At 37.1% G+C, this 17533-nt stretch overlaps 1 protein-coding gene across 1 annotated transcript in view; it reads right to left on the bottom strand.

Moving 5' to 3' along the window:
- The window catches only part of Smp_150670 (hypothetical protein), a gene marked incomplete at both ends in the record, with an annotated part of 56270 nt that extends 42238 nt beyond the window's left edge, over nucleotides 1-14032 (bottom strand). The window contains 5 exon segments of the mRNA XM_018790663.1: nucleotides 7186-7228; nucleotides 10832-10962; nucleotides 13525-13749; nucleotides 13755-13812; nucleotides 13977-14032. Coding sequence (XP_018646061.1) covers nucleotides 7186-7228; nucleotides 10832-10962; nucleotides 13525-13749; nucleotides 13755-13812; nucleotides 13977-14032 — 513 coding nt within the window.
- Between the last annotated feature and the right edge of the window lie 3501 nt (nucleotides 14033-17533).

Here is a 17533-nt window from a genome sequence, read left to right as displayed (position 1 = left end):
TGTTTAAACTTACCATAAACTATTGAAAAATAAAGATGAGAATTAATAGTTGTCAACTTAATAAAATTATAAACAAAACATTAAATTATAAACTATATATTGATAAAAATATCAGAAAGGGGGGGAGGTTATGAAGATTTTTAGTAATTTTAATAGTTGAAATCATGAGGGGGGGGACACCAGATATATATGCACCGCACAAATCTCATTTGACTTGTGTGAGGGCTGTGATACTGCCCAAACTGAAGCAAGTGGTTGTGCTAAGGGGTCAAACCCGGAGCCTTTGACCTAAAGGTTTGATCCACAAGGCAGTGGAGCATCGTGAGAAAATGCAAAATCATGAGTCAATTGAAGATAGACCACCACGGAAAACCTGGAAGAACTGCACGGCAGTTTCATCCTAGTTAATAACAAAATTAACTATTAGCCAAAATTTTATTCAACCTAATTTTTACATTAAATAGGTAGGTTAGTAGACAGGTACGCAGACAAATAGGTAGGTGTAAGTGATGATATGAAGTGTTCAAATAGTAAATGAAATTTATGAAGAATCAATAATTATAAAAATGATTGACAAGGTTTTTTATATATACAATGATACTGAATACAATTGATATGAATCACTTTGCGAATTATAAGTAAAGATGGATAGTCACTAGCAGTGGAACCCAGTTTGACGGGCGTTTCGTCCTATTTGGGGCTCGTCAGTTGGATGTACCTGCATCTCAGAGTTGATGTTCACTCTGGGATTTGAACCCAGTAACTTTCCCTTCAAACGCCATCGCATTATCCACTCAGCTACTGGGTCCTGATAACCACTTGTTTGTGCAATGTGGTGAAGTTTAAATTCACCACAAATTAGCTTATGCGCTCTTTGAACCATTTTCCCAACTTACTACAGGGGTAGCCAGTAAAATCCATCTGGCTGGACGCAGAGTGAAACAGTTTATTCAACGGAAGTCTACAGCTTCAATGACCAACTTTCACTTCATAAATCTCAGATTCAAACAACACCATACATTATGCTATTTTGATCAACTGATTAGTGCATACTGGATTTCGTGCAAAGTGGGCATATAATCCTGGTAAATGACTTGAATTCACATCTATGATATTCTTCAGTAGACCTATCAACCATTACTGTATGTTTTACTATTCTTTTAGTATTATTAATCAGCTATCTATTATTTGCTAAACCCTCTACCAATTATGATATGATTGTGTTTAAAATATGATTTTTCATTTGATGTTTTATGTAGTCAGTCATTTCAAGTATATTACTGCATGTATTTTGATGCCGAATTCCCTCTTCGACTCAAGGAAAGGGATAGAGAAATGTGTAGGCACAATCGGTCAATGACAGTTTACCTTGCATCAGTTCAATTTTAACAGTGCTAGCCAGACGTGCAAATAGCTCCAGTCTAAAATACTAGATTATAGAAGAAATAGTAGATGCAACATGAAGAAAAATTTGGAATTACAATTCTGACTAATGATTTCATACAATTAGTTCCCTTTATGAATTCAGAGGTTATTAGATGTTAGAATCAAGGAAGCATAAAGGGTGGGTGATGTAATAGTTGAATGGAGTCTTAAAGACAGACAAGATAAATCGTATGATAATTTTAGAGGTAATAAATGGATTCATGGAATTAAAAACAAATAAGATGAATTACGTAATCATTGGATAGAATTTGGAGAGTTTATATAATTTAACAGAAACAAGTAAGCGGAAATGTGTGATTGAAAGGGTGATATAAGAATTGCGTAATGGATGACTTTAACACATAATATCTATTAGTACTTCAAATGACAACAGGTTTTAAAGTGTCGTTCTGAGGTTAAGACTACTACACCATGATGGAGAAGATTTGTAGCTCAGGTGGGTGATTTTGATGTAGGTTTATTCTCTGAGCCCGAAATTTGTGCTGATGATGTCGTTCAGAAGGGTGATGAAAGCTCCATGACCAAACCATGCAGCTCAGAGAACAAACCTACATCAAAAAAAAAACTACTACACCATATCATTTAAACTAAATAATGTTGGATATAGCATGAACTGATATCATATCCCAGTCTAGACATAATTAGCTATTTTGTAATTTACTTATACTCCAGTCAAAATTACACATTCCAGTAGACAAAATAATGGTTTGGCAAACGGAACATCATATATATATAGACACCATTTAATATGGTGATTAAGTTAGAATTTCAGCACTTAACTGTCATTAATTTAATTGTTACACCAGTACACCAGAAAAAAAAAGAAAAAAAATCAACGTTAATGTAAACTCAAAGAAAAATGTAACCGCAAAGAAATTTGTAGATCGACATGATGTATAATATACCTAAAGGAGAATGAAACACAACAAAAACCCCTCCCCAAAATATTTAATGCCTTTTTAAGACAGAACAAAAAACAAAAAACAATTTGGTGCCATAATAGAATCGTTCTGCGACGGTTACAAGAATGTTTTAGTGAAGATAAGAAATTTTTCTTTTTATCAAAAGTGGGTTTTGTGGAGATTTTAGTAATTTTATATAGTTGAGATCATGAGTCAATTGAAGCTAGACCACCATGGAAGACCTGGAAGCACTGGACGGTCGTTTCGTCTTATTGTGGGACTCCTCAGCAGTGCGCATCCAAGATCTCGCCTCGCAAGACTCGAACCCAGGACCTACCGGTCTCGTGCCGGAGCACTTAACCGATAGACTACTGAGCCAGCATCCAACGGTGTTGATGTTTAACTTCAACCAATCCATGAAATTGAGCAACCATTCACCAATGTCTTCAGTGAGTTGATATCTCCCAACAGATCTGGTTGAACTCCATTGGTTACTGCTTCTCACTGGAACTCCAGGAAATACCTCATGGAGTCCCACAATAGGACGAAATGGCAGTCCAATGCTTCCAGGTTTTCAGTAGTGGTCCAACATTGATCTGTTAATGATCTTCACAACCCCATACTGATGAAGATATGTTTCTTTTATAACAATTGTTTACTTGTAACTTTTTGTACTTCATAATTAATCTCTTGAATGTGTGCTATTTCTTTGTTGAATATTATATATTGTTACTTTCTTATCCTAGGGGCACCGTAAAGATGAAACGTTATATACATATTTCTTTAGAATATCAAATATTATTGTTATTATTCCAACTATGTATAAATCTTGTAAGGATGGCTCGTTGGCAAACTCTAGGAAGCCTCAAGAAGTCCAGAAGGAGCTGAAGACATTCCATTCAATCACCGATAGAGGAATATTCCAGAATGTCAACGTGTAGCTCCCCTACCCTATTGGATGAATAAGAATGACCCCCTATGTGTCTATTGGCTGTCCGATATAATGATTTACATTCAGCCAATAACTATAAATACATGAGATTTCTGTACTATATTTTGACACTGTTTTGGGGAATAAAATTCCTACTTACTAGTCTTCTGTCTTCTCTCTTGCGACGCTGTGGGTTCGATCGTTCAAGTAGTCTAGTAGTACGCGGCATAGTAAAAATCAAAGCTCTAGATATAACAAAGCTCCCTATCATTACAACTATATTAATTGATTTGAATAAAATTTGTGAAGGATTCTAAAAACTCATTCAAAACTAGACAAAAACGATTGAAACTGATGAAATTGGCCTACGATGGAATTTTACATTAGCGTTTTATACAAATCAAACTAAATTGTGCTTATAAGTTCATGATACAGAGGCTATATTTAGATTTACAGCAATCTATACACATTATTTACTTATAAAGAATATAGTTTATAACCGCAGAGTAAACTTATGAATGGATTATTTCCTTTTAAGCAACCAAAAAAGAACATAGCAACTTCATCATATATAACATAACATAACTTACATAAATTCAGTTGAGTTATGAATTCATGCTGAGATTTATCTAATCGTCAACCGACCGGAGGTTGTCTATATATTTAAACACATAAATATTGGTACAAAGGAACACCAGATATATATGCGACGCACAAATCTCATTTGATTTGTGTGAGGGCTGTGATACTGCACAGGTGCCCAAACTCAAACAGGTTCTATTCTTACGGGGCCACACCCGGAGCCTTTGACTTAAAGGTCTAGTCCACAAGGCAGTGGAGCATCGTAAGGAGATGCAGTCCCATGGTGACCAACACTACGTTCATACGCCATTTTTTCCTTCAGAGTACTGAAGCCCATGTGTACCACTGATTTGGAATCAGGGTTTTCCAATTACCCTAGGTGGACCCTCCGTGTCCACCGACACGGTTAAACCGCCGGACATTCGCTTTTTATCCTCTCAATTTCGTAAACAACACCCGTGGTACGAGAAGGCAGTGAGTAGGACTTCCCCTAAGCTATATCAAGCAGCTAATTACGAATAGACACAGATTGGTACATAACTGAATTCAAACATTTTCAACATTAACCAGATTGTATTAAATCAAGTTTCAATAAACAAAACTATACTTAACTGTGTATTCCCAAAAACAATTGAGATTTACAACAACAAAATAATCTTTAAAAAAAAGTAAACATAGCAAATTATTACACCTTACAGAGCATAGTCTAACACAGGATTAAACATAAAAATGAATAGCATAAAGTATATATTGGGTAATTATGATTTTATGCCCCGAACTCAGATGCTATCTATCTACCTGTTAAAACCTTTACTACAGTCGTTTATTTATTCTTACTTGAATACATAAATATTGGTACCAGGAGACACCAGTTATACATGCGCCACATAAAAAGTTGTCTTTTCACTTCAATTGTGTGAAAGCAATGATACTGCACGGGTGCCCAGACCAAAGCAGGTGGATTTCTTAAGGGGCCACACCCCAAGACTTTAACCTAAAGGTCTAACCCACAAGGCAGTGGAGCATCGTGAGGAGATGCAGTCTCGTGGTAGCCAGTGACCAACACTACGTTCATAAGCTATTTGTTCCTTCAGGGTACTGAAGACCATGTGTGCCACTGGTTTGGAATTAGGGTTTTCCGAATCCCCTGGGTGGACTCACCGGCCCGGTTAAAGCGCCGGACATTCGCTTTTCGTTTTCTCAATTTCATAAACAACACCCCCGCCACTGTGAGAAGGCAGTGAGTGGGACTTCCCTGACAGAGGCGTATACGCATGGCCATGTGAGAGAGAGAAAGGGTGGGCTCTCCCCACTTTCGGTCGTACCTCTTTTAGTGGACAGTCGAATCAGAAAACATCACAATTGACAAAATTACACACTATGTACATGTTGACATGGATTACATCTATAGTTATACATATTGATAATTTAAACCAGTATTTTAGAATTCCAAAGGCAGTAAAACTAACGTCCAGATCCCTAACTAGTCATTGAAATACAGTCAACTCAAACGATAATCTAACTTTTCACCCACTGATAGATATTCAAAAATTAAAGTTCAGTTATTAGTAGAAATTTATTTGTTATCATAACTTTAGTGAATAAGAACACTAGTGGGGACAATCGAATGTACTTGAATTCAAAATTACAGAACGTCTCAGTAAAATCTGAGAATCATGCAGTAAATACTTCATTTGCAAAATATCAGTCAATTGTCTCAGATTTCATTGTTCCTGCATTTTCAAACCAATCGCTTTCAATTTCCGTTCTTTCATTCTCGATCTTTTACTGAAATCCATTCTATTCCTAACTATTGTTGTATACTACTTATGCGGATATAAGTAGCCCACATCACATAACAATCATGTAATATTGTAAGCAAAGATGGATAGTGGCTAGCAGTGGAATCAAGTTTGATGCGCGTTTCGTCCTATTTGAGACTCGTCAACTGAATGTAACTGCATCTCAGAGTTGATGTTCACTCTGGGACTTGAACCCAGTACCTTTCGCTTCAAACACCATCCCGTTATTCATTCAGCTACTGAGTCCTGATAGCCACTTGCTTGTGCAATGGGGGGTGAAGTTTAAATTCAATTAGTATTATTTGTTTAAGACTGAGCAATTGCAGTCCTAAACATCAATGGAAAGATTCAAACAAACAATACTAAGTTGAATTTAATCATGTAATAGTGTGTATATTTCATATTACATAACTTTAATAAAACAAAATAAGAACTATAGTTTCCAGCATGATTTCTATCCACAAAATAATGAAGGGAACAATCAATAAGTTCCATAGAAACTTATTAGGGATAAAAAGCAAAAAAAAGGAACAAAAAAACACAAAACACAAACCAATGAAATGATGATATGAATAGTAGGATGTGTGAATAATGTGAGAGAATGAATAGTTTTAATAACAGTTAGCTTTAACACATACATATATATGTATACACCGTACACTGCAAACTATCTTACCGAAACATTCTATGAAATTGCTTTTTTGTATTAAGAAAATATTGATACATAGTTAAGTTTAGGATAGTGTTTTATGGACTAATAAAAGGATTTAGTATGATCAAAACAAGAAATTTTAACACCATAGTACCCAATCTGATAAAAGACGAGTCAGTCAGCTACAACGTAGTATCAGACACATATATGTATCGGTCCAAGTTACTATACCTCATTAGCACAACAAGATAAACATCAATGGTAGTAATATATAAAAGAAAGATTCCATATAAGGATATAGTGCAAGAAAGAAAGAATTTGGTTCGTAGGAAGAGCTGCCCGGGTACCCAGACCAAAGCAGGTGGTTTTCTTAGAGCGCTACTCCATGAGCCTTTGACCGAAAGGTCTAACCCATAAAGGCAGTGGAACAACTTTAGAAGATGAAGTCCTATAGTAGACGATGACGAAAAACAGGCTCACACGCCATCTGTTCCTTTAGAATACTGGAGCCCATGTGCACCATTGGTTTGGAATAAGCGCTTTCCGATTCTCTTAGGTGGATCCTCCTCTACATCAACCTCTCCACAATAAGGCAATGAGTAGGACTCCCCTGTCAGTGATTATATACACATGGCCATGTGAGAGCATTTCGAAAGGGAGAGCAAAATCTACCTAACCTCGGCTGCACCAGAGCATTTTAAAACTGATGAAATTTATCAGTGAAAATAACAACTGTACAACTACATTTACAATATCAGGAGTAATTTTAATGCATGACTGATGATACAAAAATAAATAAATTTAGTTAAGAAGATATAATGAATTCAATTGAAGTGAACAAATTTACACAATGACTAACTGGGAACTAACCTCCATTTTCAACATGAAATGATCATACATAGTGTAGTAAGGCCTAGAGAAATAATAAATAAAGAGAGAGGAGAATAATCATGTCATAAATTAATCTCAGTTGAAACTGATCAGAAATATCGATTAGTGATTTCATACACTGTTAGGATTAAGATATTATGATTCTTCACCCTCTGACCGAATTCTTACGAAAAAGAAGAACCATCATATCTGTTTAAACCACCCCTCACGAAGGCGGTAGCCACTTTACCTGCTTCAGTTTGGGCACCTGGGCATTATCACAGCCCTCACAAAAATCAAATGAGATTTGTGTGGCGTATATGTATCTGGTGCTTCCTTGTACTAATATTTATGTGTTTAAATAATTAAATAAATAGTAGCAATTTTTGTTGGCTTTAAAAAGCAGAAATTATCGTTTGACTTTTATAATTCATGTAGTTAGTCATTAACTTCGCCTATAGTTCTTCTAGGGTTACTGCCAGTCTCAAGACCGGGTAAAAGAGAACGGTTGGTCATAGATTCTGAAACCCCATCCCATAAAAAAAAACCTGCTAAACAAACGCTAATCAGAATCAACAATGTAAAACATTTATGCCGTACTGGGAGATGAAGGATCTTAATTTACAAGGATTATGACGCTTCATGGTGAAAGGCGAGGTTCTTCGAAAGTCACGAGGTCGATGGTCCTTATAACAACCATAGGTACATTTAATGTCCATAAAATGTGGGAGACCGGGAGACCAATCACATAGCAACGGAAATGAGGAAATACAACTTGACGGTGCTGAGATTCAGCAAAACCCATTGGATTCAAGCTGGACTGAAAAGGATAGATTAGGGAGAGGTGCTGTTGTACTCTGGTCACGAAGAAGAAAATGTGCTCCACAGATTCACGGTGTGGTCCTGATGCTGTTCAAAGAAGCACGTAAAGTACTTATAGGATGGGAATTTCATGCATACAGAATCACCAAAGCATCTTTCAAAACAAAAAAGGAGGGAATCACAATGAATGTTATCTAGTGTTATGCACCCACCGATGATAGCAACGACGACAACAAAGATGAGTTCCATGAGAGACTACAACCAGTCATAGCGAAATGCCCAAGAAAGGACCCCACCATCCTAATGGGACACCTAAACGCCAAGGTCGGAATGGACAACACCAGTTATAAAGATATCATGGGCTAGGAGAAAAGAAGGAAAATGGGGAGAGATTTGCAAACCTATGTGCATTCAACAAATTGGTTAAAGGCGGCACAATATTCCCACACAAACACATACACAAAGCTACATGGGTCTCACCGGATAACACCATATTTGTATCAATAAGAATTCAGAAGGGTAGTGGAAGATGTGAGAACCAGGAGAGGAGCTGACATAGCTTCAGATCACCACCTGACTGTTGTTGCCAAGATGAAACTGAAGCTAAAGAAACACTGGACAACTGGGGATACAGCATTACAAAGGTTCAATACAGCCTTACTTCGAGATACTAACAAACTCAACCAATTCAAGATAACTCTCAACAACAGGTTCCCAGCTCTACAGGATCTACTGAAAAAAGAAGCCATTCTGGAGAACAACTGAAAAGGGATCAAAGAGGCATTAACTTCAACGTGTCAGGAGGATCTGCGTCGCAAGAAGCATCATCATAACTGATGGATTTCTATGGAAACCCTGGATAAGATTGAAGAAAGGAAGAACGAGATAACAGCAATCAACAACAGTCGAACACGAGCAGAGAAAGTCGAGGCACAAGCACACTATGCAGAAGCAAACAAGCAAGTAAAGAGGAGCATTAAAGCCGACAAACAGAAATACATGGGAGAACTAGCAACGACGGCGGAAAAAGCTGAAAGAGAAGGAAATACCAGACAAACTGTTAGCGGGACATAGATTGGATTAAAGCATGTTTCATGCATGACCGTGATGGTGCGCGCTGATTGGCTAATTCTAAACCGATCAGCCCGGGCATATTATTGGAGAAAAGTCTAGAAGCTTCTTATGTATATACTATAAATATATGAACGTTATTCAAATCAGTGATTGCTGTTCACTTATCATTATTATTTTGAATACAATTTCATTCCTGTTCAACGTGTTCTGATTTTGGGGTCTTGTCGAGTGTCATCGTATAAGAATACTAAGCAATAGGAATAGCTGAGTCGTTTATAAGCAAAAATACAATTATAACACAAACATTTTATAGGACGAAGAAATTGACAGGAAAATATAATAAACCAGAGACTGGTCGAGGACAAATAAGACAAGCCAATCACTAGGATTCAAGAACTGAAGAACAGAACACTTTGAGGAACGTTTGAACAAAGTACACCCACTGAAACCACCGGACATCGAAACAGAACACACAGACCTTCCAATAGATATCACTCCACGAATGATTGAAGAAACAAGGATGACCATCAGATAAATCAAGAGTGGGAAATCAGTTGGACCTGGCAATATACCAGCTGAAGAGCTGAAGTCAGACATTGAAGCTAGTGAAAACATTTTCCACACGTAGAAAGCGTGACAGATACAGAAGTAACACACTTCTATCAGTGCCAGCTAAAGTTTTCAAAAGAGATACACCAATGCTTGGTGGAGTTGGGGATGTGCATCGATAAAGAGCTCAAGACTAGGACGAAACAGTTGTCCAATGTTTCCTGGTGTCCAACGGTTTTTGTGGGCTATTGAGATGTAAGGTACACAGGAGTTACTAACCATATAATTTACCACTTGGTGTATTATCAGTTCATGCCCTTCAGGTTATTATTAAAAACCTACTCTATCATAATTTTGAACCACTTTTCCTGAGTCAATTCTTTTTTTATTGTAAACGACCTGAGAATTACCTCGATTTATTCTCTACACAACTTTTTGGTTTTTCTGTCATTCGAATTATTGTTTATTCAAACATATAAATATTGGTATAAGGAAGCACCAGATAAATATGCACCGCACAAATCTCATTTGATTTCTGTGAGGGCTGGGATACTGCGCAGAAGCCCAAATTGAAGCAGGAGGTTTACTTAGGGGGCCACAACCGGAGCCTTTGACCTAAAGGTCTAACCCACAAGGCAGTGGAGCATAGTGAGGAGATGCAGTCCCATGGTAGACGGTGACCAACGATTGATTCATACGCCATTTGTTTCCTCAGGATACTGGGACCCATGTGCACCACTGGTTTGGAATCAGAGTTTTCCAACTGCCCTATGTGAACTTTCCGTGTCCACCAACCCGGTTAAAGCGCCAGACATTCGCTTTTCGTCCTCTCAATTTCGTAAACAACACCCACATTGCGAGAAGGCAGTGAGTAGGACTTCCCTGGCAGGGGCTATATACGCGTGGTCATGTGAGAGCATTTCGAGAGGGAGAGCAAACTCTCCCCACTGTCAGCCGTACCAGGGCATTTGGTGGCTAAATAGTTTAGTAATAACATCCTTAATAAAAGCGGGTTTACAGTTCGAAAAGACTACTTGACGTTTTTCAGGTGACAAATGTAACATTCACGAAGAAATTGAAAAATAGGACAGTAAAAAAACCTGGGGATTCGTAGCTTTCATGCAAGTGTTTAGTGTTAAACATCAAAAAAAGATCCTACTAAAAAAACTTGTTGTATAATAGATCTAAAAAGATAACTCACTTCGCTTTTTGTATATCGAAACGAAGACGTTTCTCTAAACAACGAAGGGATTGTTCATTTGCAGCATAAATTTCCATTAATTTTTCATGTTCTAATTTAGCATCATTTAATGATTTATTAGCATTGTTAAACTAAACGGTAGAAATAAAAGACAAAAAACGAGAAGATTTAATAATAAAGGTGAATAACTAGGCATTTATAAACGAGAGGATGTCAAACGATGGACTATTAGTTAAGGCAATCAACTTTTAACCAGTCTATTCCAGGCTCGAATCTTAGTTATCTCTGAGTATAGTTAAAAGTCAAGTAAATAAGGTTGTACTTGATAAGTGTGAATTATATCAAGTGGTTGTTTAGTGTAACATACAGATGGGTCAATAAAAGGGACTAAATCATAATTCATTTGCAAAAAATTGGGAATGGGTGATTAGAAAGCTGTGGGAAGGCAGTCTAATTAAAAACGAGGAAGTGTGGTGTAAGTACATGACATCCTACATTTACAGCCCCTTTATAGCGGTGTTTTTTTGTGCTAGTATATTATTGAACCCGGCGACCCATAAACAATGCGTTCTACTAGGTTTCCAAAAATATAAAATCAAATCACAGATTTGATTGAGATCATGAATCGATCAATGTTAAACCACAATTGAAAACCTGAACGCACTGGACGGCCGTTTCGTCCCAGCATTGGACTCCTTAACAGTGCACATCCACGATCCTGAGAGTGGGATTTGAACTCAGTACCTTCGTTATCGCACGCGAACGCTTAAACTCTAAACCACTGAGGTTTGGTTGGAGTTAGACATTAACATAGTTAGATCCCGATTCATAACATTTCAATAGAAGAGAGGATCTACACGGTTAGTAAGAGAGCTGAAATTGTATTAGCAGTAGTGAAAAAAAACAAATATAACAAGTCCAGTTGGAATGGGACGAGTGAACTTAGTAAATGTGATATATTATGTAGTAACGTGAATAAATTTCCAGCGAAGATAATATTTCTACACCACTGCGACTGCTTCGCTGTCCACACCAAAAATTACGATTATGTCAAGAGGACTGAATTAGGCTATCGGTGGCTCCTGGTACGGCTATAAACAGCACCCAATGGTTTTACAGAGTAGTTCCAGACGTCAGTCTATTTAAATCTAACTAATTTTTAACTTGGTACTGTACTGATCAGCTAAGTGTGTTTATGTAACCTCTGATATTTTTTTACAAAATCATCCTCCTGAGCTACAAATCCCCACAACCTCGAAACCGAAGTAGAACAGGGCCATTTTCGTGTCTCTAAACAGTTACCAGAAAAGCTTACTATGGAAACAAATGCCGTAGAATAGACAGAACTATTGGTGGTTGAAGCCCTGAACTTTCAACCACTGAGGTGCACGCTGCCCCGAAATGCCCTGATAAGGTCGAGGGTGGGGAAATTTTGCTCCCTCCTGAAATGCTCTCACATGGCCACACGTATACAGCCACTGACAGGGAAGTCCTACTCAATGCCTTGTCGCGACGGGACTATCGTTTACGAAATTGAGAGGAAGAAAAGCGAATGTCCGGTGCTTCAACTGCGCTGATTGTAGAAGAGAATTCACCTAAGGGAATCGGAAAACCTTTATTTCAAACCAATAGTCTATATGAGCTCCAGGACTCTTATGTAACAAATGGATTATAAGCTTATTTTTTATCACCGGCTACTATAGGACTTCATCTTCTAAAGTTGCTCCACTGCCTTATGGATTAGATCTTTCGGTCAAAGGCTTGGGGTGTGGTTTCCTAAGAAAACCACTGTTTCGGTCTGAACCCACAGACAGTATTACAGCCCTCACACAAATCAATGATAACTAATACTGGCCTTATTGTTATTGTGTGGCGCATATGTATTTAGTGCCCTCTTCAAAATGCTCTAGCATGGCCTCAGCCAAGGAAGTCCTACTCACTGCCTTCTCGTGAAGAGGGAGTTGTTTACGAAATTGAAAGGAAGAAAAGCGAATGTCTGGCGCTTTAACCCGGCCGGTGAATCAACCCAGGGGATTTGGAAATCTCTAATTCCAAATTAGTGGCGCACATGGGCTTCACTACCCTGAAGGAACAAATGGTGTATGAACCTAGTGTTGGTCACCGGCTACCATGGGACTGCATCTCCTCACGATGCTCCACTGTCTTGTGGGTCAGATTTTTAGGTCAAAGCCTCGCGATGTGGCCTTGTAAGAAAACCACCTGCTTTGGTCTGGACACCCGTGCAGTATCATAGCCCTCACACAATTGAAATGAAAAGACAAATTTTTGTGTGGCGCATATATATCTGGTGCCCCGTTGTACCTATATGTATGTTTAAATAAATAATAATAATAATAATAAATAAGACACTACTGATGGCACAACTATGCGAACCTCGGTAAATTACACTTTGACAGTCTTATTAAATATTTGTGTCTCCATAGTGCAACTGAATAAAACTGGTTTGTTACTTTCGAACAAACACATTCAATTTAAAATGTTTCACCTTGTTGGAAAATTTGCATGCCTCTCTTCTTTTTCGGTATATAAAATACTTATAAGAAAAACAGCACAGAAATCTTGAGATAATTCACATCTCATTTCAATTTTATCACACATATCCTTTCCGTATAGTTTAAGCCGTTTGAATAAAATAACAAAATTATACCACAGTAAAAATGAAAGAGGCTCACATTCGTAATACTTCGGTTTAGAGACTCCAATGTGTTTGGATCTCTAACACCAGAATCTGAAACACATGCTTCCAACTTAGCCAGAGTGTTACGAGCTTCATTTAAAGTCGATATGGCATTTTCATACTTCAAAGCAGCCAGTTGAATTTCTTTATGATAGTATATTTGCTTTTGTTTCAATTCATTGTATGGTCGAGTACGTAATACACATTTACCAAGTTTTTTACTTAATTTCTGCAATTTATCTGACTGATCTGATAAAACTTTACGATAAACATCACGAGAAATCTAAATGAAAATATGCATGAATTAATAAAACGAGTATTCCACTTACTTCCAAACGTCTTTCTAAATCATTAATCTGTGTAGATGTTTTATTAAGAATATCTAACTGAACCTATTCGAAGATAAAAAATAGTTGACGGATACAAAACAAGACAAACTCTCTTACTTCAACTTCTTGAGAAGATGGAAAGGTATACTGGTCATAATGAAGATATTGATTCATGAGACAATTCCACTGTTTTCGAATGACTCACCATATGGAAGACATGTTGACTTTCATGTGTACCTGCATGATAAAGAGTTTTGCATCTAAATCAATAACTTTTCGTGTTTTACGGAAGGAACTGAGATTTTTTAAAACCTGAAAGCTTTGTTTAATAAAATGATTCAATCTAACAACTGATCACCAAATAAAGGTCAGTGTTGTTTATATTTGTTCAGAAAAATAAAACTTATTTTACCATACAACAAATCCACAATGAAACTGTGTGCTACTTTAACCAAACCAAAAATAGTCAACACATTCTTCGAACTTAGGATGCGAAAAATGTACATCAGAATACGTTTAGTTGCCAACATTTGTTTATATGAACCAAAACACTTTCATAAGTTAGGAGACCTAGATTGGGACCTAAACTGATGAACTGAGGAGACACTAACGGTGCGCAGGCACTCACAAGCCATTAATTTTAATGCTAAGTTTTTTAGGCTAATTTGTAATATAAGTACTTCTTTGATACAAAAATTGTTTCCAGAGTAGTGAATTCTCCAGAGTGCTACTAACATTGCAGATGCAACAAAAATCCTGGCTGGCAATTGTATTGTTTGCATTTACTTCATTATACTTGAAGCTAGGTTTGTAAACCCGTACGAATAACAAACGATTAATGCACCATAAAACATAATAAGCGTGAAAAATACAAAAGAATAACACGTGTGCAATGTATATTGGATTAATTACTTATGATTTATTCAACTTGATGAGCTGATCAAATGGAGATTTTAGGTCGACAATCGAGTCCCGAAGATAAACAGGACCAGAGTAACAAAGATCCTTGTTGTTATATGTTTACAAGTAAACAATGACTGGATAGTTAAGGATATGTTCAAGAGAAGTACATTTGATAATACATTGAGAAGTAACTCCTCCAACGTACTTCAAGACATAATTACGTTATCCAACCTAAGTGGTTTCATTAAATCAAATGGATGGAAGTTCTCACATTAGTCAGAGTGCTCCCCCACTAAGAAAATACAGTACTGACGACTTTGGACGAACGAACGGACAATCAGGAAAATCTAACTAAACATAAAACAATTAACGATACAAAGAAATGGAAAAACAATGGAATAACAACTCTGATAGTAATAATTAACCCTTGCAAGCAAATTATCCCGTCTAGTAAAGAAAATGGGGAGTTAAAGTATGTACGTAAATACTAGGAGTTTGGCTAGTATTTTGAATAAGAGTGATCACTTCATAGAGTTTCGATCACTAACTGATATTAGCTATAATGCAATTACGTATTGAGAGTTAAACTAGAGTTTTGAGGTGGGTTGGGTTAAGGTCAACACAAACTGACACTAGCCATGATCTGATGCCATGACACCTTTCTGTCTACAAATTTGAGAAACTTTGGGTCGAGATTAGGAGTGAGATTAAAAATGGAGGACATTATCTAGATTCACTAAATACCATCAATTACGCAAAGTATTTAAAAAAAATCTGCCTTGGAAGCAGGTATGCCATGTTTTATAGCTTAATCACCATCATAAATTCACTTTACTGTTAAATAACGTATATCTGCATTGATTTTAAACGCTTTGAGGACAAAATATAGCTAATTCCCACTTGATTAATAATAAGATACACTCGATCTCCGATAACAGTATACTGCAATTTAAACTTTCAGTAATAAAATTAAGGTGTCATCTCAGTTCCAGTTATTTGGCTCAAGGCTATCGTTATACCGAAATTTAAACGAAACCACTTGCTTAGAAATTTTGGTTACGTTATGACGTACATAAAAAGGATCGTCGATATGACTTGGAACATTGTTCTGTATACATAGAAAATTCAAAAACTAGACTCCTATTACATAAACACTTTGAACTTTATTTAGTGGCTTACTCCTTTAAAGATATTCCGAACAACTATGAGATCAAGGAATATAAAATCCCCACAGAGAAACTTACACTAAGAGAACAGCGACGGAAAAGCCGCCCAAAACTAAGGTCATATCTAATATCCAACATATACTCAAATACAATATCTTTGTGCGAGATTGTATAAACAGATATATTTCTTGGTAATCGATTTTTTATCACTAATCAAAATATTCAGTATTTTCTAATGGATGGTAGTCTGATCACTTAGCTGCATTAATTCAGTTTCAGTTACAGTTTGGAAGGGACAGGAGGCTTGATGGCCTGTGCTAGTCCTGGCAACTATGGTATTTCCGTTCATCCAACCTTCTTTTGAAAGAGCCGACAGATAGAATTTCAATCACGTGTTGAGGTAATGGATACCACTTGAAGATGAATCAATGGCAAAGTCGATATAATTTGTTGTGGGCTAGTGAAGTTTTTTGAAGTGTCCTCGTAAATTCTCTGTTTGGAAAGACAAAAAAATGAGGGCATATCAGATGCAGATTTATCACAAATTTGAAAACTGTAATCAAGTCACCTCTTGTTCATCGATATGGCAATGGGAATAGGTTAAGTTTAGCTAGTCGAACATGATACGGAAGCTTCGCTATTCCGGATATCAGCTTAGCTGATGTTCTTTGAACCTTTTCCTAAACCTCATTGTCTTTTTCAAACAGGGGCTAGTCGCTTGTATGCAGTGCTAAAGTTCAGGAAGCACGAATACTGTATACAAAGTCAAAAAGGTTTTAGCGTCGACATGGCTCAAGTCCCTACTTACTGACCACAGGGTTGTAAAACCTTCAGTGGCTATTACACGGAAGTGTGCAGTAGTCTTCAGGTCTTATCTAAAGATGACTCCTAAGTCATTGTGTGTCTTGACAACAGGTCGCTCGGAGTTATTCAACATTTATGTATCTGTACCTTGATGACCAATACACATCACAATGCACTTGGAACTATTTATCGGAGACTGTCAGGTTTGAGACCAATGGGAAATTTCTTCAGGTCCTTTCGAAGTTCTTAGCCATCACCCTTACTTCTTATCGCTCTCCATATCTTCACATCATCAGCATATATGAAGACCAATGATGACAGGAGATGAGAACGATCATTTCCATATATGGGGAATAACACTGATCTCAAAACTGTATTTCGAGGCACTTCACTAAGCACAGTTTTCTAGTTAAAAGACATAAAGTTCACTCACACTCTTTGTTGGCACCCAACTAGGAAGTCTTTTATCTAAATTGATAGGTTGCCTCCGATCCCGACATTTCTTACCTTAAATAACACCCGATTGTGAGGAACTTTGTCAAATGCTTTGCTGAGTTCAATGTGGGCTATGAGTATAGGTGACTTTTTTTCTTTTAGAGGCCACCAGCTTTCATGAGCCACTAATTAATTAGTGAGACAGGGATAACCTGTTCCAAAGACATGCTGCTTTCCTGAAAGGATACGGTTTTTCATCAAAATATTCAAACAGCTCCTTCTAGATTATTATTATACAGAAAATGTATCTTACCAATTCTTGAATATGGTATCTTAGTTTACAGTAACTGCAGGCATAATGACCTGA

Source organism: Schistosoma mansoni, assembly GCF_000237925.1.
Source record: "Schistosoma mansoni, WGS project CABG00000000 data, supercontig 0041, strain Puerto Rico, whole genome shotgun sequence".
NCBI lineage: Eukaryota > Metazoa > Platyhelminthes > Trematoda > Strigeidida > Schistosomatidae > Schistosoma > Schistosoma mansoni.
The sequence above is the reverse complement of the archived record's forward strand: the minus strand, read 5'-3'. Positions and strand labels throughout refer to the sequence as shown.